At 39.8% G+C, this 26,558-nt stretch overlaps 1 protein-coding gene across 2 annotated transcripts in view; it reads right to left on the bottom strand.

Moving 5' to 3' along the window:
* FYB1 (FYN binding protein 1) overlaps positions 1-26,558 on the bottom strand; it is a 144,110-nt gene that overhangs the window by 69,988 nt on the left and 47,564 nt on the right. For both annotated transcript variants that reach the window (XM_045566318.1, XM_045566317.1), the window contains exon 2: positions 18,152-19,313. In XM_045566318.1, the coding sequence (XP_045422274.1) occupies positions 18,152-19,313 (1,162 nt within the window). The remainder of the gene's footprint in view (positions 1-18,151; positions 19,314-26,558) is intronic.

The raw sequence follows: 26,558 nt of genomic DNA on the forward strand, positions 1-26,558 counted from the left end.
TGAGAATAAGGATAGGCTATGATATAATGTGATGGGAAAAGACAAAAAGTACCTGCAGAATATTCAAATAAAGTAGAAAAACATGAGCAATGCTTAGGTTTGTTTTTTTTTTTTTTTTAACTGCATCAAGCTTCAAGAAAACACAGAAGTCCTGTCATTATGTTTCTGGTAACAACTGAGGCTAATTTTTAAAATCTTTAAAGTAATATCACCTGAGAAATGACCATTGGGTATACTGGGCAGATTTCCCCCCCACATCTTTTAACACGCTGCGATAGTTCCCTGATAGGTACCTGATAATTTTCTCATAATCTTAGGAAATCTTTTATTTTAGAAAACATACCTTTCTTGTAGAGCACACAGAAATATTTTCTAAGTTTTTAAATCTTCTTTCCTGGTCCTGGCCCTCAGTGGGTTTGGGCATAGAATAGTTTGTATGTAGTTTTTCATGTAAATGTAGGGTACATAATTGTTTGTTCCCATACTGGCTAATGGGAGTCGTTTTTAGCCCATAATAACAGATAACCTTTATAGAGTGCTCCCTGTGTGCTAGGCACTGCTCTAAGAGCTCTGCTTTAGGATATGTTCATTTAATCTCTCAAAAGCCTTACAAGATAGGTAGTGGTATTGTTCTCATTTGCAGGAGAGGGAACATGCGAATTATGAGTCTGCCTAAAGTCTGCCAGCTACTGAGGGGCAGAGCTAGATTCAAACCCAGACAGCCTGGCTCCAAAGCTTGCTCAGTTCCCCACGTCCAAATCCTGGACAGCAGTATTGGTCTGGATTCCAGGGTAGGAGCAAGAAACATGGAGTAGAGTAGGAAAAAAGAAAAAAAAAACATGATCTTTTCCATTTCCAGGAGTCAGGGAACATGTACGTAGGGACTTACTTCCAACCACTCACCATTTCTCCCACCAATACCCTAAATTACAGAAAAGTTTGCTTGGCTACACCGCCAAGCTCTTACTTCTCTCTACATCTTTTCTCCTCCAGCTCCTCTCCTCAACCTCTATCTTCTTCCCTCACTTGCTTGGTTCACACCTACTCTATTTTGGGGGCTCAACTCAGGTATCAGTCCAGCAGGAAGCCTTGCCTCCCTAACCCTCCAGGAATATTTGTCTCCAAGCTCCCAGGACCCTGTACTCTCCTTACCGTAGCACTCAACACATGGTAATATTAATGCCCATTTGCCTGTGGCTCCTAGTAGAAAGCAAACTCCAGGAAAGCAGAGATGCACCTGTCCCATCTCTGTTGGTTCCCTAGGGTCTAGCACAGTACCCGGCACATGGTTGGTGCTTGACAAGTATTTGTTGCGATCCAAACCATTGCTATCCCAATGGTTTGCCATGTCCAAAATAACATTCCTCACCTCTAATTTCCTTCTTCTTAGTGCACAGACAGGAAAATTATATCAGACTCTATAATGGTAGTGGAAGAAATGAGGAGGAGAGTGTTTCTGTGGAAGCCTTGTCTCCTTTGTCCTGTTCCATTTTCACGTGCCCACCACTCCTCCGATGTCTTTTAGCAATGTTTAATTCCTACTCCATTCCTCCCATCTGTAAATTGTAGGAGGGGATCCCTTGGAATAACACTGTGGTGAGCATGTGCAGATGGGTGCTGGCCAAGACTCTCAGGAAGGTCCCTCCTGGAAGACTGACCAGGCCCAGGAAGACTATGTAGGCAGGACTGTACCAGCATTATGGTTATATCATCAGTTATCTTGGCTCTTTAGGCACAGAACATATTTGAGATGGAACCAGAGATGTTAGAGCAACACGTGCTTCTGCTATCTCCATGAAGTGGTAAATGGTGGCAGGTGTTGCCCACCGAATGCTCATCTACTTGAGACTGACAGCAGTAGGGGCAGAGGGCAACGGGAGAGGACACCACCTGTTTTCTACCCCTCCAGCTTCTACTCTATGTTATAATTTTGTGAGTAATAAACCCCTTTACTAAAGCTGTCTTACAACCAAGCTATAGTACTCTAGGTTTTTAATTTTTAGTAATTATTTTGTCAGTGTAAATATAAGAGATTATGTAAGTGATTATTTTTCTATATATTACTGGAACAAAAGTTTAGGTACTTGCTCACGCAGCCAGTCACTCACTTATTCACTCACTCAATGCTTGCTGAGCACACAGTGCCAAGGCACGAGGGAAAACTTGGGGATGCTTAGGGCATGGTCCTTGCTGTCAGAGAACTCACAACACACAAGGATTTAGGAACAGAAATAACTAACACCATATAGAATGTAATGTGTATGATATTGTGGGAAATGTTAATTCAGTTTTAGAGATGTAGGAACCGAGGTAGCAGTAGGTCATTATATCAGAGCTGTCCAATGGAATGTTCTGGGTTGATGGAAATGTTCAGTATCTGTGCTGTTTTCTACTATAGCCACTAGCCACTGTTTAAAATGTAGTTAGTGCAAGTGAGAACATGAAATTTAAATGTAATTTAATTTAAATTTTAATATCCACTGTGGCAAGTGGATACTGCATTGGATAGTACAGAGCTAGGTAACAGTCTATCAGACAGGTAGAAATGTAAAAACTCAGAGAAGCGCTGGCAGCCAGGAGGTACGCTGGAGTGTCAACGATACAGAGAGAGAACAGAAGCTCCCGTGAGCTCCAGGCCCTCACACTGCCTTCCTGGTGGACATTTCAAAGGAGTGTCAAAGATTCTTCAGACTGAATGTGTCCAAAATAAAAATCATGGTCCTCCTCTGTGTCCTGGTCATTCTCTCAAAACCTGTGACCATGTAATTCTTCGAATTAGAATCTTCAGAGCCATCCTTGATACCTGCTCATTCTCACCCAACACAACTCATCTATTTTCTAATCTAAGCATGTCTCAAACCCATCCACTTTTCCCCTGTCCACACCCACCTCCCTAGTCCAGGCTCTTGCCTGGGTTACTATATGATCTTCTACTTCTTTAATGGCTTTTTAAATAAATTGTGGTAAGAACACTTAGCATGAGATCTACCTTCTTACCAAACTTGTAAGTATACAATACCTCTACAGGCACAGTGCTGTACAGCAGATCTCCAGAACTTAGTCATCTTGTATAACTGAAGTCATATACTGGATCCTACTTACTTATGCTGCTACTGGAACAATCCTTCTCAAACATCAAAACTGATCGGGTCACCCTCATATTTAGGCTAAAGCCCCAAGTCCTTAACATGGCTTAAAAGGTTTGGCCCCTGCCTACCTCTCTAGTACTATCTTTTACTACTTTTTTCCTTTCTCTTCATTGCAACCTCATTTATCTTCTTATCTTCCTCAAATAATGCTGGTGCAAATGGAGTGCAGGTGGCATATACAGATGCCATTAATGTGTGTGTGTGTGTGTGTCTGTGTGTGTGGTCAAACATCATATATCCCTGCCATGTGGTTATAACAAAATTTGAGGAAGCTCTCAGAGGTACTGTGCAGGTGCCCCTAAGAAATAAAAATAAATGCTTTTATTTAGGCCTGTGGTCTATCATTGGTTAATATAAAGTTTTAATTAAATAAAAGCTTTCAAAAAGACTCCGGTCATGTATATCATTTTAACTGGGTTAGTAAGTGTGACCTATGCAGGTGCAATATGAGAAAACTGTGCTTATTTTAGCAGCATCAAATCCCTTGCTAACTAGTTCCTCACAGATGCAATCAGGATGAAAACAAGGAGCCATAACTTAAGTAAGGTCTTTTAAAGTCAGAGTATTTGGCATGTGAGTGATGACAAACATATTTGACCGAACAAAGTGCTCAGCTGGAAGCAGAGGAGTTAGAGACAGAAGTCTCTCTTCGTGCCACTACTTTCCCCGTAACAGTTGTCACCTCTGCCCCTCTGCCCTACACAGCGCGTTGTGCTATTGTTTCCTTTTCTGTCTGTTGTTGTTATCCTTAATTTTTCAGATGTTTCAGGAAAATTACATTATCCACAAGTTGTTCAGGGCACGATTGTCTTCTTAGGAAAAAGGAAACAAGCTGCAGGCAGGGCTCACTCTAAGCAAAACTAAGTTGACAAAGTTTGCCTTTTAAGGTCCCTACATCTCCACTTGGTGTCTTGTTTCCCTTTTTAGGTACGCTCAAACCCTGGTCCATGAGTGGTTGTATGCAAGGTGTCTTTAATCACAACTGAAAACAAGCCCAATGCATGCATTGGACCTGTTGGGACCTATCCTAAGGGTACTAGCCTCTTACACAAGGGCTGGCTGGAGTTCCTAGCACAATGGGAGAACAGACATTGTCCAGAGAGTCTTTTGTACTTCTACACAAGCATATTGCCAAATGCTAGCTCTTGTAGCACTTAAGACCAACCCAGGGTTTACAACGAGATGTTCTGGAATGATTCATATGAACTGCCTGGTTTACAGGACATCCTTTTCCTTGACACCTCTATCCTTCCATACTTACTCTGTCCAAGGCATCCCTAAGAAAAATGAGTTTCTAAAACAGCTCAGAATAAACTATTATTGACTTTATGAAAATAAAAAGGTATTTGCCATTTAAAGAAGGGCTGATTTGGGTTAAAATGTTTCTATTGTCAGTGTGCATAAGAATCTCCTGGGCAAGTTATTAAAAATGGAGATACCTAGGCCCCAAAGCAAGAAGTTCTGATGCAGAAAGGAAGCTACAGTGGTGGTAAAATGGAGGCAGGAATCCTAATTTTTCAAAATTATCTAAGCCTGTTCTGGTGTAGATGGTCCACAGGCCACACTGGGAGAAACACTACCTTGAGGAACGATGGATAAAATGGAAATTTTATAATAGGCATCAGGTGAGATATTTTGAGGTGACGAAATTTATGTCACCTAGTGGCAAAACCATTCCTATTTAACAACTTAGAAGAAAAGGCAATTTTTGATTTTTAGAAAGAAGAATAAATTATCAAAAACTGATTTTCTAGGTTAATTTTGTGATTATATCAGAAAATGTGATATTATTCACAAAAACTATTTAAAGCAGACAGTTGTCAAAGTTTTAAGGTGAATTGTAATTCAACCAATTGATCAATGGAATCTGAAATATTTTTGCAATGCCGCATTTGAAACAGAAGAACAAAAACTTAAATCAATAAACAATTCAACTATTTTAACCAAAAAAAGTTTCAGGAGTTTTCTTCTACAAAGAAGTATAATTATCTTAATAAAATCAATAATGTTATTAACTGTTTACATCATTTAAAATTATTATCATGTGAAAATGTGAAAACAAAAGTTAAGTAAGTTATTTTGATGAGTTTAAACACGAAAATCCTAAACTACTGGGTAACAGTCACAGACATCAAAAAGGTTAACTTTCTTGCTTTTTCAAGAAAATTCCCTAAGAATTCTCCCATTGGATGATTAGTTCATTTGAAGGAAAGACTAATTTCATATTTGTAGAATATGTTATTAAATATACTATTGCTGTTGAAAACTGGGCTTCTAACACTCTTTGTTGAATCAAGATGTTGAACTAACTTCCATCAGTTTGCTGGTATGAATTAAAAAAAATTTTCTCAGTAAATGTATATATTTCTTGATAATTCACCCTTTGCCTCTGAATTTATCATAATGGTATAATAGATATTTGTTGGATTTATGTTTCAAAACTAGCATTTTCTCAGAAACAAGAGATGATACACAACTTGTTTTGACCTAGTTATAAAATTTTACAGAATTATATTATTTTATTATAAAATGTTAATTAATCTACCCATGGGCATCTTTCAACATCAATATATATTCATTCTTTTCCCTAAATGGAAAGTACTGTAAGTAAAAACAATTTTGACTCTGCTTTAGTCAACTCTGATTCCAGCTTATATTCTGTTAGTATTTATACTTTAAGTCTAGAATCTAAGTCAAAATCCTTTCCTGGAGAATATGTAAGTTTTAAAAATCCAAATAGTTATGTGGCCCTTTAAGGCACTCAAACACATTTCTTAAATCTCTTTTTTTAGATCTTGTAAGTTGCTGTGGCCAGGGAATAGTGCTCATTATACCAAGTAAACATTGTTTTTCCTATAACATAATTCAAGCAGTAAAAAGCCCAGATAAATAATCAGCTTCTTTAGGATGGTGGTCTTACTTGTTACTCTGTGCAAACTCCACATTGGCATATATACACTCCTAAAACACGAGGATGATTGAATTTTTCACTCTTTTTTGCATTGTGTAAACCCAAACCTTAGACGATTCTTTTAAGGTAACCCATTAACTATTTTTCTGACATTGATGCTTTACAGCAGTGAAATGTCCTACTAAAGATTTTCCTCTTAAAAGTTCCTAGTCAAGATGGTAGGCTGAGCTACATGCTGTTGCAAGCTCTCCTCACCCCAAATCTCTAGAAAGGATAGAAAAGATAATTGATTTTTAAAAAAAAACACAATCACACTGGAAAACAAGAGAGTACACTCACAGTAAACTCCAGAAACCATGAGGAATCCATAAAAGACAAATTTGAAGAAAGATCAGATCAAAGAGGACTCAAAGCCCCACGAGGACACGAGGGAGCTATAAAAGCAGGGACCACGCAGAGAGTGCTCCACACTCAGAAATGGTGAATCCCGGGAGCAGGAAGGGTCCCGCGGGTGATTCTTTGAGAAAATGCAGCTGGGATAGCTAGGCACTTTGACTTCTACACAACAGAAATACAGAGAACAATGATTTAGGCACCGGGTGGGGGAAGCTGGGCAGAGGCCTGCCGGCTGCCACGTCCAGTAGGAGGCGGAACATCCGGGTCTTAGACCCGCCATGGACGCGCCCAGCCCCGGCACACTCCGCGGTCCCTCCGGCGGCTCCACTCTGGCTCTTCTGCCCGGCTGGCTGCACAGACAGAAGTAGCAGAGGATCTAACAACTGAGTCTCGGCTACAACCACGCACACAAAATCAAGAATCTCCAAACATTAAAAAGACAACACCAAGAAAGTAGAACTCTTAAGTCTTAGAGCAGAAACCTAAGGAAATAGAGTAATACAAGAGAGATGTAAGAAGAGACTATTAATAAAAGAGGATCAAGTTGATGTGACATTGAAAATCTATTATGTTGTGTTTAAACAAAACAAAACAAAACAAAACTGATTTAACATCTGCAACAATTGGATGACATTTTTACCAGTATTGGTTGATACCAGAGGCAGCTGCTGATGGCTACCATCTATTTTTCAATGGAGTCTTTATTTGAGCTTTATTTCCTATTCTCCTTTAAAAAATATAATTCAGTTGCTGCCAATGATTTGAGCCTTTATGACGTACCAGGAACTTTACTAAATACTGTTTCTACATTTCCTTTGAATCCTTACAATAACTGTATGACATGGTATGCTTATTAACCCCATTAGCAGATGAGAAAACCAAACCTTAAAGATGCCAAGAATCTTCCTTGGGGTCTCACAGTAAGCAGAAAAGCTGGTACTGCCACTCAAGTCTCTCTAGCAGCAAAGTATCTGCTCTTAACTTTTCCTGATGAAAAATTGTGAAAACTCCTGCATTTTTCAAAAGAATAAAAAAGTGCTTCTGTCTTTATAATGCACCTCACTTTTCATAGATCACTAAGGGTTCATAGTGCTTTCTGTAAGTTCTCCTATCAACTTCAAAGCACGCTTAAACTTCCCAGCTTACAAAAATACAGCAACAAATTTGAAAAAATGTTTTTATCAGTACCACATCCATCCTCTCCTTTTATCATTAGGTTCATAACACAGGGATCTGTCTACAGCATGAAAACTTGAGAGTGCTTTTCTTCAAACTTGCTTATCTTTGTAGATCCAACTAGAAAGCATTATAAAAGAAAGGCACACTTTATTTTAGGACAACTGCCTAGCTCTTTTTTGCATTGGCCTAATTTCTTTTAAGTACTATATGAGCATATGTCTATTTTGAAGATTAGATACTTAATACACTAAAAAATTACTGAAGAACAAGATGAATATTGATATCAAATAGTTAGATATCTAGATAGTGGAGTAAGTAGATCAGTGTAGTTGCACTTGGGCACTGATCAGATTCAGGGCATAAAAATATGCAGAGCTCTCACCCCTTAACCTTCCTGGTCAGTTTGGGTGGGTGGGAAGGTCTATTACCAAGCATGGAGACCTCCCAGAGGAACAAGTGTGGTCATCTTAGGCAGGACTGTGGGCTCCATTGTCATTATGGCCTCTATTATCATAACAGCAGTTCTTACAGTGATACATAGTTATTCAGATTGTCAAAGTCCATTTGTCTTAGTGCTTCCTTTTGTTTTTGATTTTTTTTTTTTTTTGCCTTGAGTACCACCAGTAGGGCTAAATTGTTTTTTCAGTTTAATGAATAGTAATTGTATGTGCCATATGAAAAGCTCTGTACAGAGCAAACCTTAAGGCCACTGCAGGGGAGAAGGGGGAGAAAAATGAAAAGGGAATAGAGAACAGAAAAAAGGAAGAAGGGAAAGGGGGAGAGAGCAGCAAGAGTCCTAGATTACAGGTGTTTTGTGAGTGGAAAGCTACACCACTCTTCCAGGCTGATGGCCAGCTGGCATGTACAGTTTAACCACCAATTATTAAAATAGTGAAATAGCTTTAGTCTGCCAAAGGCTCCACCCATCCCTCGGGGACATTTGGACCTTTCTGTGACCCAGCAACTAAAGGGTTAACAACAGCCATAGCAAAGGACTTTCAGGACTCTGGTATTCAGCCACATCAAGTGGTCAGAGCTATGCCATCCAAGATGTTAGATATTTGAATAGCACCTTTGCACTTTCCCTAACTAAGCAAATGTTTAAGACCAACCATAGGGCATTCACTACCTGTTTGCTTAAACAGATTACTCACTCATTTGCATGTTTTGATGTAACCAGTAACTTCTAGTATCCTGTCTCAGTGTTAAAGCATTTCATTTGGTTTGAGAAAAATACCTATGGCTTAGAAATGCTTCCCCTCCCGCCCTTCCCCTTCCCTTTCCTCCCCCACTGTAATAGTTCGCATAGTTCTGCAGTATTTCCTAATGTGATCTAGGAACAACTTATATTAGAATCACCTGGTGAAGCTTAGTAACTATTCCCATTCCTGGGTTCCACCCTAGATGTCTTGAACTAGAAACTTTGGGGGCATTCTTATGTAACTTAAAGTGTTAGAACCTTTGAAAGACTAAGGCTTGATGTTTTCTTTCTCCTTCTGAATATATGACACATCCACTGTTGGTCAGAACCTCTAGCCATTCTGGCCATCTTTCTCCTTAGAGACCCATTTAGTGTTTACAATAAGGAAGACTTGTAAAAGACCCTGGCTGGCTGGGGTATACTTGTAATATTTTAACTCAGGAAAGAACCTGAAAGCTTTCAAATCCCAGGTCTGGTAGAAGAATGTCTCTCCATGGAATTCTTTTTTTTAGGAAGGATCTCTGGTGATTAGGCACTGAAAATGTACAAGAAGATAAAACAACCTCTCACTCCAATTTGGGGCAACTCAGCTCCTGTACTTGTGCTGGGATTGACCAAATTCTTCTGGATATAGCCTGTTCATCAGCAGTTCATTTCTGGTAATATAATGACTATCAATAGCAACATAAAGCAAACCTACTCCCTCGCCCTGGCCATCCCTTCCCACTGATGTCTTCTGGAAAGGAGGCCTTTGAATAAGAAACTTCTGCTTATGTGCAAAGGAAGACAACAGCTGAGTTGAAGGGTATGGGCTGGAGGTGGCTAAACTATTCTAAATAATAAAATGGAAAGAGTGTTTTTATTTTTATTTATTTATTTTTTTGCTATTAAGAAGGATGGGCCAAAGAAATGAGGAAAAGAAAGGAGGGGGGAGCCACAGGGAGAAGGCAGGAGCCTAAGTTACAAAATATCTAGTTATTTTTGAAAAACAGAGATTGCCAATATTCTGTTTTAAGTTTCTAGTTCAAGGTGCAATGTAAATCCCTCTGGCTCCTCAAACCTTCAGTGAAGTCTGTCCTGCACATCAAGACCTTGATGAGTGGTCTGCAGTGAAAAACAAAGAAAAAGTGCTGAGTCCTTGTCTGGGTTCTTGCAGTACAGCTCAGAGTCAGGGAGGCAGTTCCTAAGCCCATCCAAGATAGAAGCAGCAGGAGCTAGAAGCTGGAAATACCCTTGAGAAATCAAGCTACTTGCTCATTCATTGATCTGCAGAGAGCTTTAGATGTTTCCTTAAAACGTGGGATGATGTTTGGAACTAACTTTGCCCTGATTTTAAGGAGCACGCTAACGCAGCTTTTGTATTTCCTACCTTCGCTTTTCTATTTCAAAATCATGTTGACACTTGTAATTCTCTGTGCTTTTTTAATAATTCAGAATTCAACAACCTTGGTGGCCCTCACAATTCCTTTAAGCCCAGTATTTTATGTGGGCTTCACTGATCCAAAAGAAAGGAGATTTGTGGTAATGGTAGAAGTAATGGAAAAGAATTAAAATTTTTTTGAAAAAGAATCATAGCTTACAAGATGAGAAAGAAGAAGAAAGTGGGAAAATGGAAGGGGGATGGTTGTTTGGGGGGTGGTAGTGGAGTTTTACTTGCTAGGTTTAGTGGCACAGGCAGCTCCATTTAAATGGTAGGCAGACTAGATAGTCTTAGTGGGGAGTGGAGAAAGCAAGAGTCCCAGCTGGTAGGTAGAGATCTAGCGGGACATCTAGAAACCTTATCTAGTTGCATGCTATTTGGCCACCAGAGCAGGATTCATTTTTTCCCAGGAGGATTAGGAACTCAAGGCTTCAGAGACATCACAGACGGCCCTTTCCTACAAAGGAGTGAGATTTCCTGCTTGTCTAATGGCTTATATCATGTCTAGAAAATTTCTTTAGTTTAGAAAGACGTGGATGACTGAAATGTATTTTGTGGACTTGTTTTATTTGCCTTTTGCATAAAACTGCTTTTTGAAAAATGGTTGAGGAATAAGTCATGGTTGTATGTGTGTGTGTGGTATCGGCTTTCTTACCCACTCTAGATGAACTGGATGTGACAGGGTGGAGAGCAGAAGTCCCAGAAAAGCTGCAATCTGGATCCTCTATGACTGAGAGCACACAAGGCAACCTCAACTTCTCTAAGGTGATAATTTGGAAGAAAAATGGGAAGCCCTGTAGGACCTTAAACACTAAGGGGGACTCTTTTTGGCACTAATCTAGGTTTCTTCCTCTGCCTTATAATAGCTGAATACATTTTATTGCAGAATAAGGTGAAAAAATGCCCAAACATACTCTGGATGTCTGAGATATTTATCTGCCTTGCCATTTTTGGGGGGGACAGGTTTTTAGTTGCCTGGTTGTACTAATCATATTGCCACACAAGTTGCTTTTGAAAAGCAGCTGAGCTATTTTATTCTGAGAAGTGTAAGAAAAACAAGAAAAGAGAAGAGAATGGTATTATATGTGCCCCTCTTCACCTCAAGAGACCTACTGCCACCCCTAGAAAAACACAGGCTCTCTTGCCAAGACCAAGGCTGAACAAGCCGTTGTGGTGTGCAGTCATGCAGCTGCAGAGAGATGCGGCTGTTATAATAAACACAAACAGCTGATTCTACAACGTAGGTTCTTACTTTGGGGAAAAAAAAAACCTCATAAGGTTTTTGGTTTAGATTTTTTTTCTCTAACCAGATGTCTCATCTTCGGTTACTTTTTCCTGATTGTATCTATTGCTATTGAGCGTTTTAGATGTTTATTTCCACCTTTGACATGCCAGACACAATGAAGTATAATCTTTTTTCTTTGGGTGCAATTTAAATAGAAGAGAAAAATGTTTCTTATCTATTTACTAGTGGTTAATATAGAAGTTAAATGTCTCCAGTTTTTGGACTCATTTTCTCTTCCTTATTTCTCATGTGCTGGAAAAACAAATAATCTAGTGCTCTAGATCTGCAGTCCCTAACCCCTGGGCTGAGGCCTGGTACTGGTTCGTGGCCTGTTAGGAACCGGACCACAAATCACCACCTGAGCTCCAACTTCCTCCCCCGAGCACCACCCACTGTCCATGGAAAAATTGTCTTCCATGAAACTTAGGAACTGGGCTGCACAGCAGGAGGTGAGTGGCAGGCAAGTGAGTGAAGCTTCATCTGTATTTGTAGTTGCTCCCCATTGCTTGCATCACCACCCGAGCTCTGCCTCTCCCACCCCCTGTGGAAAAATTGTCTTCCATGAAACGGGTCCCTGGTGCCAAAAAGGTTGGGGACTGCTGTTCTAAATGGTTCCCTGGGCTTTAGAGCCATGCCATAACTATCATGATTATGCCTTCTCTAAAAGGATCGGAAATGTCAATATATTTTTATAAAAACAGGTAGCTGGATTTCTGCTCCTGAGGCATATTTTTTTCTTCCAATAGCTAGAGTTATTCTTATATTACAGGAGTCAATTTCATTTTGTTTTGAAAATCAAAAACATGCACAAAGACATGCTATTAGCATATGAACCTATCATATCAGAAATAGTTTTAATTAAGGCAAAGAAGCAGCAGCCTTTAATGCCAAATGCACATTCATAATATAATCATTTAAGAAAGGGTTTTATTTGACATGGCTTGGAAATTATTTTAGCCAACTGTATGAAGCAAGGCATCTCCTGCTCAGTGAGCAGACTGAATCATAACATACTTTTGTCCAACCTTCCTGGCTAGTTTTTTTATGTGATGTTTGTAAGCACAATTTAAAGCAAATCAGGAAGAGCTTTTGTATAATAGTATTTGATTATTAGACTCATATATTTGTATTTGATTATTAAACTTTCTTTTCAATATTCTTTCTTCTGAAGTAAATTGTAAATTCATTTTAAGGCTTTTAGTACTTGGGGGATTAATAATTTTGACCAAATTTGGTGTGTACTAAATCATCTCATAATGCTTCCCACACTTTATTTGAGGATAAATCAGTCACTGTAAAAATACCTACCTTACAAGTGGTCATATCTTCTTTGATATTGTACAAAGGCTACTAAAGTTGATATAAGGCCAGTTGAATGGATAATATTTTCATACATATGTTTTAAGCTGCTTAAAAATATCAATTTCAGTCTCTTGATCACAGGAAGAGTTCTTACAACAGGGCAAATCATGGCATGTTTTACATAAATTTCTGCTCCCATAACTAAGAAAAGCAACAGTCCCTCTTACAAGCATGGTGACTAAGGAAACTCTTCCCTGCAAACTAAATGATAAGCATGGACTGCTACTGAGTTAAAATTAATATTAAAAGAATAGCTGGTGCCTGAGCAGAAAGAATTTTGAAGGTTAAATTGAGTGCCATGGCAGACACTCAGTTTATGTTAATTTCTTTTCTGCCACTTCACTGCCTACCAATTGAGGGGTTGAGTTGATGTCCCTTTTGGAAATGTTGTTGATCCCTAGACTATAATTAAAGTATTTAGTTGGTATTAAATAATGGGGATGGGGGAGTTTCAGGATGTCCCTCCTCCAATTCCAAAATAAAAATAATAAAAGCAAAATAAGGCAGGGTAAACTTTGTCCAAAACCCACTAGCAGCCACTCCACAAGAAAGGAAAATAACCTCATGCATAAACTTCATGAAGAAACAGAAGGTTCTGGTGCCTCAGGAGGCAAGCTAGGCTTCCCATTTATTTCCTGGGCCCAGAATCAATCCTTAGGGGAAGACGGTGATGCTAGGAAAACCTGTGAATTCTCTCTAATGCAATCCAGGTTAGAGAAGTGGACTGAGACGTGAGTGAGCAGCCTGGGAAGGTCAACGAGAATCCTCAAGCATCAAATCCCTGAGTACCACAACAGGATCCAGTCAGAGGCAGAAGGCAGAGGAGCTGCCGGGGCTGGTCCTGCCTTGGTATGGGGCACTGAATGAGATCTCAGAAAATGGAATAGAATCCAGGTCCCCAGTAAGGAGTGCCCTGGAGACCAGCGCAGCTGTCATTCACTCCACAGAAGAGTGGGTTCAAAGCCACACTCAGAACTCTATTTGCAGTTCTGAGGGAAAGACAAATTTATCACACTGTATTAGAACTTGTGGATGTACTTTTCATCCATCAGCCAGATCAAAAGAAATGGTGTGATCCCTGCGCATAGAGAACAGAAAATTCCTGAGAGAAATATTGATGATAGAATAATTGATACAGACATATCCTGGCTAAGTTTCTAAACCTAAAGGACAAAGATCTCTTTGAGAATCCAGACAGAAAGGCAAATGATTTTCAAAGAGAGAAATTCAGGTTGGCCTCAGACTTCTCCACAGTAAAATTTGATGCCGGAATTTTGAAACAAAGGCCACGTGGAGTGCTTATAAAGATGAGAAACTGTATTTAAAAGGCCCCAGGGGATGCTGTTGGGCTATGAAACAGCAGGGAACAGTTTATTCAAGAGAACCAGGTTTAGACTGAGGAGCTGGTTTATCTTAGAAGAGCAGAAGACAGAAGTTCAGAATGCAAAGAGGGAAGACTACAAGTAGAGGGAGCTCATAAGGTTTGACCAGAGCCTGTGTGCTTAAGGGAGGAGAATCTTTCTGAGGCATTTTTATTATGGGATTAAACCTAGGTTAGCTGCTCGATTAACAGCAAGTGGTTTCTCGGGAGTTTCAACCTGAACTAGAAGGAAGCCCCAGCAGAGGCCTTCTGGAAAACTGCTTTCCCAGGGATCAAGGAGGGCGAGTGAAATAGATCTGGTTTGAGTTGGAGTAAAGCCAAGGGTGGATGCCAGCCACAAAGCATGCCATGCCCTTGAGAACGAGCGTGGAGGACGTGTTGAGGGCCTCGCTGCCACCTGAAGCTGAGCCACGCTGTTGAGTGACTTCCGGTTCCAGTCTGTGCGAGAGGCAGCTTTGCCTCCAGTGTTTCAGTGTCCTGAAACGGTCCAGTCTGTGAGCTATTTCAGAAAAGGTGTCTTGGGATCTGCTCTTTAGGTACCTAGTCCTTAGACTCCAAGTGCACAGTGGCACATGAGGGCGGAGAGAAATTCTGCTGTAAAGAAAAGCACTTACCGCCACATTTCTAAAATGTGTTTGAACATAGAAGCTCCTTTTTCTGTAATGGCTAGGAGCAGCAATTTGGAAAACACTGGTACGCACTGATATCAAATAGTTTTCAATAGACAAACATCTAATAAAGTCATTTTCAGAGAGCACATGTAAAAGGAGAATGAGGGAAAGTGAAAGGCGATAGCTTTGGAGTCTGTGAAGGAGAATCTTACCCACTCCTGGAAACAAGTTACTTGCTGGTGAAAATAGCCCAAGCACCTTCTGGTTTCAAGTTGCTGTAGGCTGGATTAAAGTGACATGGGTACAGATGAGGAGGGGGCACGTCACCACTAGCCTTTTGTTAATGTCCTCTGGGATGCTGGCTTACCCCTGTCGAGGTGCACTGTGATCATTCTTGTAGCTAACATATGGACAGATCAGTCTTGGTTTCTCTCCAGCATTAAGGACAAGACTAGAAAAAGAGTTGAATTGAATATTTCCCTGCAGATTTTTACTAATTTTAACAAGCAAGCTACCAGGCAGGCCAGAGGTTCTCAAGAACCTGAACTTCACTACTGGCATGGCATGGCGTTGATGCATGAGAGGAAGTCCCTCATGAATGGCCCCAGAACCAAAAGGAACCAGAGAAAAGGTTACTTCAGAGAATATTCTGATATTTTGGATTTTCTTTTTAAAGTTTAGACTTTTATAACCTTAAATAGTTCTTAGAAAAAAAAGTTGTTAGTTCCACATTCAGTACAGCAACATGTTATAGTCAAGTTTACAGTTTACAAGTAGGTGAGCTCCATAGATCTGCAAGATAGATTCTCTGTATAAAATTCATTTTGCATCAAAGCTCCACTCAACTGAGTGCCAGTTGATTGGCAGGAGAGTTATCTAATTTGTTCAAGTAACTGCTAAAGTATATAGAGAGTATTAAAATCTAATACTGAAAAATCAGGAAGCAACTAAATTCTGATTAAATAGACTTTTGTGAAAGGACAAACCCGAGAAAGTAACAAGAATTTATATTACTTCTGTGTTCCAAATGATGAGACAATGGCAGACCGGTATCTGTCTTAATGAAGCTTAGAGTGGTATTTACCAAAAAAAAAAAAAAAAAAGTTTCAACCAACGGCCAAAGGAGAAAAATGAGGATTCTTTAGGTTTCATTTATGCTTGATTTATTATCTTATGATATCCTATATTTCAAGAGTGACGGCCCAACATGGGGTGGTGGCGGTGGGAACACAGTCTTTGGAATCAGAGAGACATGAGATCAGCTGTGGGCCTGCTTAGTCATGTGATAACTTTGGGCAAGTTATCTAATCTCTCTGAGCTCTAGTTTCCTCATAGAATTCCTATTTCACAGCTTGGGAGGAATAAACAAGGTAACTGCTATATAACAAGTCCTCAATAAATGATAAACATTTTAATGACTAATATGTTAGACAAAGATGATAACAGATGGAGGGCACATCTGGGGAAGAGGTTTAAAGAATTGGATGTAAACCTGGAAAGAAAAGATCAAGGTAGAAGGCTAAGAAATTAGTATTTGAGTTTTAAAAACCTACAGGGTTATTAGATGAAGCTTTAGTAATTAGCAATATAAACACTAGTATAATTACTTCTAACAGCAAAAAAAAAATAGTCTTTTTTAGAGCAAATCTCTATATTCACTAGCAAAGCATTTCACTTTAGTATCTATTAAATCTTATATTTAGTAATAGAAGTTTTTTCTAAAGCATATAATCTCCTTTCTTTCCCATCTTATTACAAGCAAATGGATAAATTTTCTAATTATACCATGCAGCAAATAATTTATCCTGAAGCCCTGCTATTTGCAAATTCTTGCCTAGGCAAGTATGGTTTGGGGCTATGATAGTTAATTTTTTATCTGAGGCACCGAAGAAGTAAGGAAGAGCAACAGGGGACTTTTTAGAAGGTCTCACAAAAGTAACAGTTCTGAATTACAAACAAGTATTGAAACAAGGTGACAGATAAGGAGGGGACATAAGGCTGAACAATTCTACAAGACAGATGATCATGGGGTCATTCAAACTTGCTTTCTACATGATAGAGTTAACGGAGGACTTGATCACTGATCTGTTTATCAACAAGGAGAATGCTGATCTCAGAAAGATGACATGTTGCAAGATGCTTCTATAATGCAAAAATGAAAAACAACCTTTAGGCCTAGAATTGCTTTCATTAGACCACACTTTTGTAAGAAGAAAAATATGACTAATAGTGATGTGGTCATTTGTAGGCATCCTTTGCCCTCCTCCCCATAGTAAACAACAGTTGCACATCATTTGCTTAAAATATTAATCATCTGACACATGAGTGAGCTTCTCTCATCATTATGCAGGGTTATAAAGCCATTCAGTATCAAATCATCCCACATGCTAGAGTATGGCAGTGACATCTCTGGTAGAAAATTAAATTATTTACTCAGAAGGAGAATAACGTACCCCTTTGTCTGGCTTATTTCCTAGCTATATACTGTTATGAATCAGAAAAGTCCGAAAAACTTGATACTGAGAAATAGGAAACAGCTAAAATATGAAACACTAAGTACAAGTTCATAAGAGTCTTGTTCTTCTTATTTGAAAATTGGGCTTAGAAAACATGATGAATTGTGTGGATATTTGAAGTCGCTTCAGGGTTTCTCATCTCTGCACTATTGACATTGTAGCCTGGATAACTGTTTTTAGTGGGGGACTGTCCTGTGCATTGTAGGATGTTTAACAGCAAGCCTGGCCTTCACTCACTAGCTGCCAGTAGCACCCTCCAGTTGTGACAATCAAAAATGCCTCCATACGTTGCCAAATGTCCCCTGGAGGTCACAACTGCTTCTTTTTGAGAACAAATGACTTAGAGGTGTGCTCACTTTTCCGTGCAACTCCTTTGTGGTAGCAGGGGTAACACACCTCAATCTCATCCAACAGAAATGAAACTCAACTAAGGAAGTAAATGCGATGCTTATCATTGAGCAAAACCACTTATCAATCAAATGGATGCATTTCCTTTCTGTCTCCCCCACAAAAAAACCCAGCCACCAAGGCATTTTCTCACAGAATGCTTACATAGAGCCAAGACTTCCTCCTTTCTCAGATCTCCCACACAAAAGAAAAAAAAAGCCCAAGATATTTCATCATGTACACATGAGTACTAGTTATAGAATCATTCCTTGCTACAAAATTTCCCCCAGAAGCTAAACCACCCTCTTCTGTGGAATAAATCATACTAAGTAGCAAATGAGAAAAGAACTCACTGTTACCAGAAGCGGTTTTTCGGAATTTCGACAGGTCAACATTTGGTGGTCTGTTGGGCTTTTGCGGAGGCAGATCCAAAGTAGACAAGGGAGGCAAAGCCTTCTGCTTTGGGGTGGCTGAATTTTTGTCTCCCTTTTCCTTCTCTTGAGTTTGGCTCCATGGCCCTCCCACTGTTAGCTTTGAAGGGGCCTTAGGGAACTTGGCGGGAGGAGCCCCGGAGGCCGACTCTTCCTGATTCATTTTGCTCAGGAAGATGTTCTTAGCAGCATCTATCGTCCTATCTTCCTTTTTCTCCTCACCATTTTTGGAGAGGCCTGGGCCTCCTCTGCTTGCAGCGGGTTTCAGAACCACTCCAGGAAAAGGTGAACTTGACGTATCACCTGCGTGGTTTTTATTTTCTGGGTGTCCCCTTGCTGGTTTTAAAGGGACACCTTTGGACCTGAGTCCCAGAGGAGCTGGGGCACCTTTCTGTAGAGACACATTCTTAGTGGGGCTCTCATCTTCATGGGAGTCCTCAGTACTCAGAGATGGCTTCTGGCCAAAGGCAGGCTTGGGGAAGAGGGGTTTGGGGTCAAGATCTTGTGAGGCTGACATAAACTTGCCTTTAACCCCAGCCAAGTTTGGGAATGCTTGCTTCGGTTCATTTTCGGGGGCTGGAGGTGTAGGCCCGGGTTTCTGGCCTGGTGTCTTTAAGTCATGGTCTTGGTTTACACCGTGAAGTGATGGTTTATTTCCAGGAGGCCAGGGAAACACAGGTTTGGAATCTTCTTTGGGCAAGTTGACGGGCTTGGGGCCTACAGGTTTCAGAAATCCCACTTTTACCTCAGGGTCTCTGGTGGCCAAGTTCGCCGGTGTTCCAAATCTTTGGCCCACTCCAGTAGGCTTTAGAAATGGGGGTTTGGGCTCCTTGTCAGGCTTTTCCTCAGGAGAAGGTTTCGCCGCCAAAGGTGGCTTTGGAGACCCAAACTTAGCAACGTTGCTGGGTCCTGCAGGAGGGCTGGCATTTCCTTGGTTGTTGAATAAGTTCTTTTTTGCTTGTACTCCTGATGGTGAGTTTTGCCCTGTGACTTTGAAGGGTCGGCTATTGACTGAGACCTCCTCTGTCGGGTTGCCCCCTGTGTTAAATTTCGCCATGAGGGACTTCACATCTGCTTTTCCATCCTACAAGCATAGGGAACAAAAACTAACTGAGAGACAGAAGTCTTTCACAATTTAAAATACTATACTTTAAAGAGCTTCCTGGTTTGAGGCCCACAGCGTTGCTGATTGGTTAGCAAGATATTGTAACATTTATCTTCCTCTATGGCAAAATAAGTTGTGAGAGTTTCTCAAAGGGGGAGGGCTATCGCTGTACATATACTTTTTCTTTTGGTCATCTTAGACTGACTTGCTGATTTTTTCTTTTAAGTAACAAATCTTTTCTCTTTCTTCTTACTGTTTCTCTAGCTGTCTTGTTGGCTTTACTCTAACTTGGTATTTAGCACTTTTTTGTTTTCTTTGAAAAAATATGGAAGTGACTAAAAAATGACTTCTTCCATATTTTTATAATTAAGACTGTTAAATAGAAACTACACTTAAAAAATGAAAGTAAGTCCTTCTGTAAATGAAGGCTGCATGCTTTATACAGCATGGTCATGTTTAACATCTCTGTGGTTTGCAAGAATATTTTTCTGCTCCTATCCACATTTAAGGTCTGTTTGTTAACAGAGCGATGAGGCAGAAAAACTCACTCATTTTTCTAAGTAAGTAATACAATAAGTGTTTCTACTAATTTGTAAATATTTAGTCTGGGTACTAGCAGGCAGAATGTGCTCACTTTCAGAATTGGTCCTGTCTAGAAGGCACAGTCTGCAGGCACATGGGGAAGGTGAGGAAGAAGCAATAGAGACTTGTCTCATTTCCAGAACTTTCTTTCTGCATTTATCACTCCTTCTCAGAGGGCCCCTTCTCTCTGTCCCGCAGCTTTCACTGCCGCACACCCAAACACATTTCATCTTTCAGGGCACAAAACCAGATCCTGTCCAGCCGGGAAGGTTTGCTCCTTCCCCTAACTCATGTGGCACTTCACCTGCTTCTACACGCCTCTATGTTATTTCCTCTCAGGGTGATAAGAACCACCATTTAGTGGGTAAATATGTGTGCTTGATACTATTTTGTCCCATCTCATTCTTACAGCAATTGTCAGAGAATTTAACTCTGTTTCACAGGAAAGGAAAGTGAAGCTGAAACTGTAGGAGGACAACACGGCAAGAGCATGGGAATTGGGTTTGAATCCTAGTTCCTTACTGGGGCCTCGGATGCAATAATCCATAAAATGGGGATAACACATATCTGCCAGAACTGTCATGTGCATTAGAGATGGAATTTGTAAAATGCCTTCCTGGCCCACAGTATGAGCTCAATGCGTAGAAACTGTTATTAGAGCTGTTAAGTAGCATATTCAAGGGCTCACAGTCAGGAGCTATGAGCATAGGCAGGCAAACTCAGTTGTGTGGCTGGGGCTCCAAAGTCCAGAAACTGTCTCATTCCTTTTTGTTTTCCTGCAACACCTAGGCCAGGGCCCAACAACCTCCAGATTCTAATATATGCTTGAGAATGAGGGTCGTGCACTGAGCTGAAGGCGGTGCATAGTGATTTTACAAGAAACGGTGCCCTCAGCACGAATTCCTCTCCATAGCAAACTGTAGCGCATGTATATTTGCAGGGTGGGGATGAAGGACTTAGGCAGGAGGAGGAAACCTAACAGCAATTTCTAGCTTGAATTTTGTACCTTTAATTTACTCCCCTATATCAGAGTCACTGAAAACTCCTTGTTTTCTAACTTGCCTCCCTTTACCACTTTTCAGTCCCCATGATTTTCTCCAATCTTTGAACAATCCTCAAAGGCAATGGACAGTAAGACAGCAGAACTAGGGAGAATTTGGGTATTGGGGGAGGAAATAGGAGAGGATGGATCCTTCCCTGAACCTCCAGGGAGATCATAGCTGTGAACCTTAGCACAGGAATCCTAAAGACGTACCAAATACAAAAATTTGCTCCCCACTGGAAGCCTGTCTGTCTCTGGGGAAGATTTCTTTTATTATAGACTGAATTCTACATTTTTAAATTTATATTCTAGATTTGTAACTTATTCAAGATTTCTAACAAAAGGCTGCATAGCAGAGTGGTTAAGAGCACAGACAGTGGAACCAGACTGCTTGGGTTTGAAGTTTACTAGTGATTTAACCTTGAGCAAAGGACTTGAAATTCTTTGGGACTTAGTTTGCTCCACTCCCTAATGGGAATAATAATGCCTAGTTATAGGGCTGTTAAGAAAACTAAATGAGTTCATATTTCTAAAGCATTTTTAACAACTACCTGGCACATAGGAAGATTTCCTACTTTTATAAAGCAAGTGAAACCTTAGACATTATCTAGTTCCTTTGCTCACTGCATTGGTGAGGAAATGGAAACCAAGAGATTTAAGTGGCATTTACTTAGTTACAGCAACTTCACATCTTGAACTTCTTGGGCGAAAACTTATCAAATACCCCCAAGCAGGGGTGGGGAGCCTGTGGCCTTCTGATTTCAAGATTGTTCTTTTTTAAGCAACAAAGGAGGCAGGGAAAGCTTCATCTTTCTCTGCCATACCCCTTTTAATAAAAGGATTTGTTCTGTAAAATTTGGATTCAGTCAAAAGTCCACACTTAAGGATCTAGAAGTGGTAGGAAGTGGTAGATTTGGAATTGGAACTCAAGTCTCTTGGCTGCTGACCCAGACCCAGGAGGCAGTGCAGTGTTGAGCTTAGAAGCACAGGCTCTGGGGTCATGACTTGGGTTCAAACCTTAACTTTGCCACTTAATAGCCATGTGATCTGGCAAGTTACTTAACCTCTCTTAGACTCAGTTTTCTTCATCTTTGAAATGAGAATAATAACCGCACCTACTTGCACAGGGTTTTTGTTTCTTTTAAAATAAGGATTAAATGGGTTCATGCATGTAAAGTTCTTAGATTAAGAATTGCATGTAATATATGTTAGGTCTGGTGGAGGGTAAACAGGTGGCTAAGGGTGGAGAGCGGGAACTAAACTGTGGCTAGGAACTGTTCCCTCGTGGGAACATACACAGTAAAATTTTCCTAGTAACCTTTAACTGACTTAGAGCTCATTACCATCCAATTAACATAACATGGGGTGAGCTTCGTGGAGAATTCTGGAAAAGACTCATTTGCAGAAAGGGAAACTGTTACATAACCAAACTGTTATGTGACCTGTCATGTGATCTGCTGTATAACAGCATCCTGCCCATCAGCCCCAAAGGTGGGAAACAGCAGCCAATCCTGCCAGGGGGGAGGCGGGACAAACCAGTGGGCTTATAAAAGGCAGCGTGTGGTATGCTCAGACTTTACACTCCTAGAGACTAACTCGCTTTGCTCTCTCAGGAACGTATTTTTGGCTTGTGTAGCTTCCTTCAATACTTTCATTCTTTTTTTATGTGATCGACTGTCTGTATAAAATTGCTCTGTGTTTGTGATCACTCCGTCATCAGCTGGACTTGGTACCTGTCCTCATTCTTGACACTGGGAACCAGGGGACCAGGGAACATCCACACAGACAGAACAATAACAATATATATCTAATGATTATCTGCCATCTCTGTTTTTTCTAACTAGTTAGTTATATAACATCATTTTCTCCAGGTGACAGAATTCTAAAATTATAATCATTACTGTGATGTCCTAATTTTAAATAAGCATGACTGGAACAAACGTACTCCTGAATAACATTATAGAGTTATAATGTTTGAGATTGGTTTACTCACACTCTGAAACCTCTCACTGGATGTTGAAAGGTAAGGAACGAAAAAGCAACAAGTTCCTACACAGGACGCCTTGAGAAACAGCACAGAGCACCTGGGCTTACTAATGTGTCTACAGCCTAAACTCTACAATGATTTAATCAGTAATATTGACTTACTAGCTTTAAAGATTGTTTGATCATTATCATTGTTAATAAGCTTACTAAGATAAAATTTTCAACACCCAGATTCATCCTCCTCCCCAATTCATCCTTAATCTTTAACAATAATAGCTAGACTTTTTCCTTAATGATAGTAATAGGAAAAAAATGATAAAAAATGACATTCTACTATTTTGATTTCATTGCAGATTGAAAATCCATTCTGTTTTCTAGGGCTTTTTTATCTAAAAAAATGGTAAGAGTAATATATTCTTGTATGATAGAGTGAAAAGTGAGCCTTCCTAGTTCTAGGGTGATCAGATATCATGTGAGTTTATGCCTGTTATTCTGGAATAATTATGTAATGCTTCCTTTTACTCTCAAAACTGACCTTCCTTAAACAATAAACCTTCCCCAGTTCCCCTCTCTGAAGGCACCCACTGTCAACTGGTTGTTCTGTATACTGCTAACTGATGCCTATGCAAATATATATAAACATACCCATACACACATGCATCTTTCCTGTCCCTGCTTTTTACACAAATATTATGCACCTTGCTTTTTTCCAAGGTTGATATTCGGTTGATATATACCAGTGCAGCTGGATATATGATCACCAACTGTTCTGATTGTTGGTACCTATGCAATTTCAGTTGTTAAATATTTTCAATATTAACTCTGCTTCTTTCTCACCAATTGGCCTATATAGGTGCATATTATTTGTAGAACTTTTTATTGTTTAACTCTTAATGATTTAAAGATTGGGCTTCTACTTATTCTTTTTGTTCTTTTTCTTTTTCAGATACAAGGTCTCACTCTGTCACCCAGGCTGGAGTACAGTGGCATGATCATAGCTCACTGTAACCTCAAACTCTTGGGCTCAAGTGATCCTCCTGCCTAGCCTCCCAAGTAGCTGGGACTGCAGGTGTGTGCCACCATGCCAGGCTAATTTTTTAATTAAAAAAATTTTTTTTTTGTAGAGAGAGAGTCTTAATATATGGCCCAGGCTGGTCTTGAACTCCTGGCCTCAAGTGATCCTCCCACTGTGGCCTCCCAGAGTACTGGGATTACAGGAGTGAGTCACTCTGATTGGCCTACTTATTCTTAAAAAGAGGTCTTTCCCAATCTGGAAGACCTCAGAGTTTATGCTTTTGGTAAAAAAAAAAAAAATTCATCCCAAATTACTTGAAATTTCCTTTTCAAAATCATTTGAAGCAATTTGTTATTTTTTCCACCTGTTATGTACCTATATAATGCTGAGCCCAAACTACTCACAAACATGGCTGTATAATTACATAGATATAATAGTAGAAATTCTCTTCATAGAAATGAATTTTTTTTAGCCCCCATATAGTTTGCCCTTCCTCAGAATTACATATCTTCACTGATGTCAACTTACACCATTTGCTACAGCCCCTGGGAAGATGGCTATTAGCTAAAAAGCTTTTGTTACATCCTCTAGATTTCCAGTTAACAATCCCAGCTTCCAGAATTTTTTTTTTTAGGTTTAGCAATGTATATACAGGTAATGAACCAAGTGCATAGTCAAAGGCTGAGATAGCATGAAGGACAGACATCGAGAAACTGTTCACATTGGGAAAATGTTCCCTTTGTAGCCAGTTCATCTACATAGTTTTATATGGAAAACTAAAAATAAGCTATCTCTGTTATTGGGAACAGGGTTTTGTTTTCTTTTAGATTTATTATTATTCATGCTTTTTAATATCTCTTGGATGTTATACTAATCCAGTGGTTCTCAACTGGGGGCAGTTTCCCCCCCTAGAGGATGCTTGGCAATGTCGGGAAGCATTTTCAACTGAAATGAGCAGCCAGGGCAAAGGGGGTGGTGTTATTGGCATCTGTTGGGTAGAGACCAGGGATGCTGCTTAACATCCTATCCTACAATGCACAGGACAGCCTCCCACAAGGAAGAATTATCAGTCCAAAATGTCAATAGTGCCAAGGTTGAGAAATCCTGATCTAACTCTATTGCTCTTGAATTACTGAACATACCTTACTCGAAAGTCTGCTTTTGATTATTTTTATAATAGTGTACTGTCAAACCTACAAATGACTGTATAGAAACTAAATGTTATAAAAAGGCTACCATTAGAGATGGTTTTGAAAGTTACATAGCTTTGAAACTTTCATTTGCAGTATGTTTATTAAAATACAAAAGAAATAGAACTTATCTATGAATTGTGGATAACTAATGAATCTAAAATAAATCTGAAGCCCGTTTTTACCTCCTTAAGTTGTGCTTGTGTCACCTTTCCAATTAAAGCAAGAGGAGAATGAGTCACTCCTAGGGATATTGTTTTTCTTCCCTGGATAGAGCCCATGGCAAAAGGAAGTAAAATGACTTCACTTGACTGTATGTGATGCTTTTAATCATGAAGGAGGCAGTAAATGAGTAACAATAGTTTGCCCACGTTGGTTTTTTAAAAAAATCATTGATAAATTTTTACCTTATATAGATTTTCTTTTTTGTTGTTGAGATTATGTTGTTTGTTACCCATGACTTATTTGGTCTGAACTGCTGGTTCTTCTCACGGGTCACAATTTGTTCCTGTCACTGCCACCATTGCCCACAACAGGACCCCTGGTACAATGACATCAAAGGGCAACCCAAGGCTGCGTGGGGGCTCATAAGGAAAAAGGTTCCTGGAAGCCAGCACTAGCCCTGCCCAAGGCTTCAGAGATTGTACCAGGGTGCACGGGGAGGCAAGGAGGCAGGTGAAGGTGGCGTGCTGCAGAGGAGGGCCTGAGCTTCTACAGGAGTAACACTCATGTTGCTCAAACTTAGGACCTGCTGTGCCAAGGACTGACCAGGAGGCATAACAAAAAGACTGAAGAGACAGAAATTTCTTCTCTAAGCTGGAGAAACTCATACTATCCTTGAGGCAGGAAGCAGGCTGGTGAAAATTTACAATAGACTCAAGTAGTTCAAACTTTCATAGAGCAACAGTATTCAGCATTACTATTTGCATTGTCTTGATTAAAGAAAATGACAAATATGTCCCTCTTAACCAAGCCCTCCACCCCTTCTCAGTTCATACACATACAAACACACACACACGCTGCCTTTTCTCTTTAAAGGGACTTGATTTGCTATAGCCAGTAAACCTGGAAAAGGGAATTGTTTTAATCAGAAAATAAACTTTCAGAAAACTCTTTATTGCTAGAAATTACATAATAAAAACTACTCTGACTGATTTTCGTTGTAAAGTTAGAGCTAATGGAAACTGGCTAAAAATACAGTACTCATGACAAAACCCTTCACAGATATGGTAGATGGCAAGTTCCACTATAGATAATAAAACCGTGAACTTTTTCATCCACATTAACACTATCTAAATATTTAGGTACTTAATGAATCATAACTTACACATTTAATGTGTGTACTCTTTTTCACTAGAGAGATATAAAAGCAGGGACCTGGTTTTATTTTCCTTCCTCAAAGACAGTAC

This window comes from Lemur catta, chromosome 12, assembly GCF_020740605.2.
Source record: "Lemur catta isolate mLemCat1 chromosome 12, mLemCat1.pri, whole genome shotgun sequence".
NCBI classification, from domain to species: Eukaryota; Metazoa; Chordata; class Mammalia; order Primates; family Lemuridae; genus Lemur; species Lemur catta.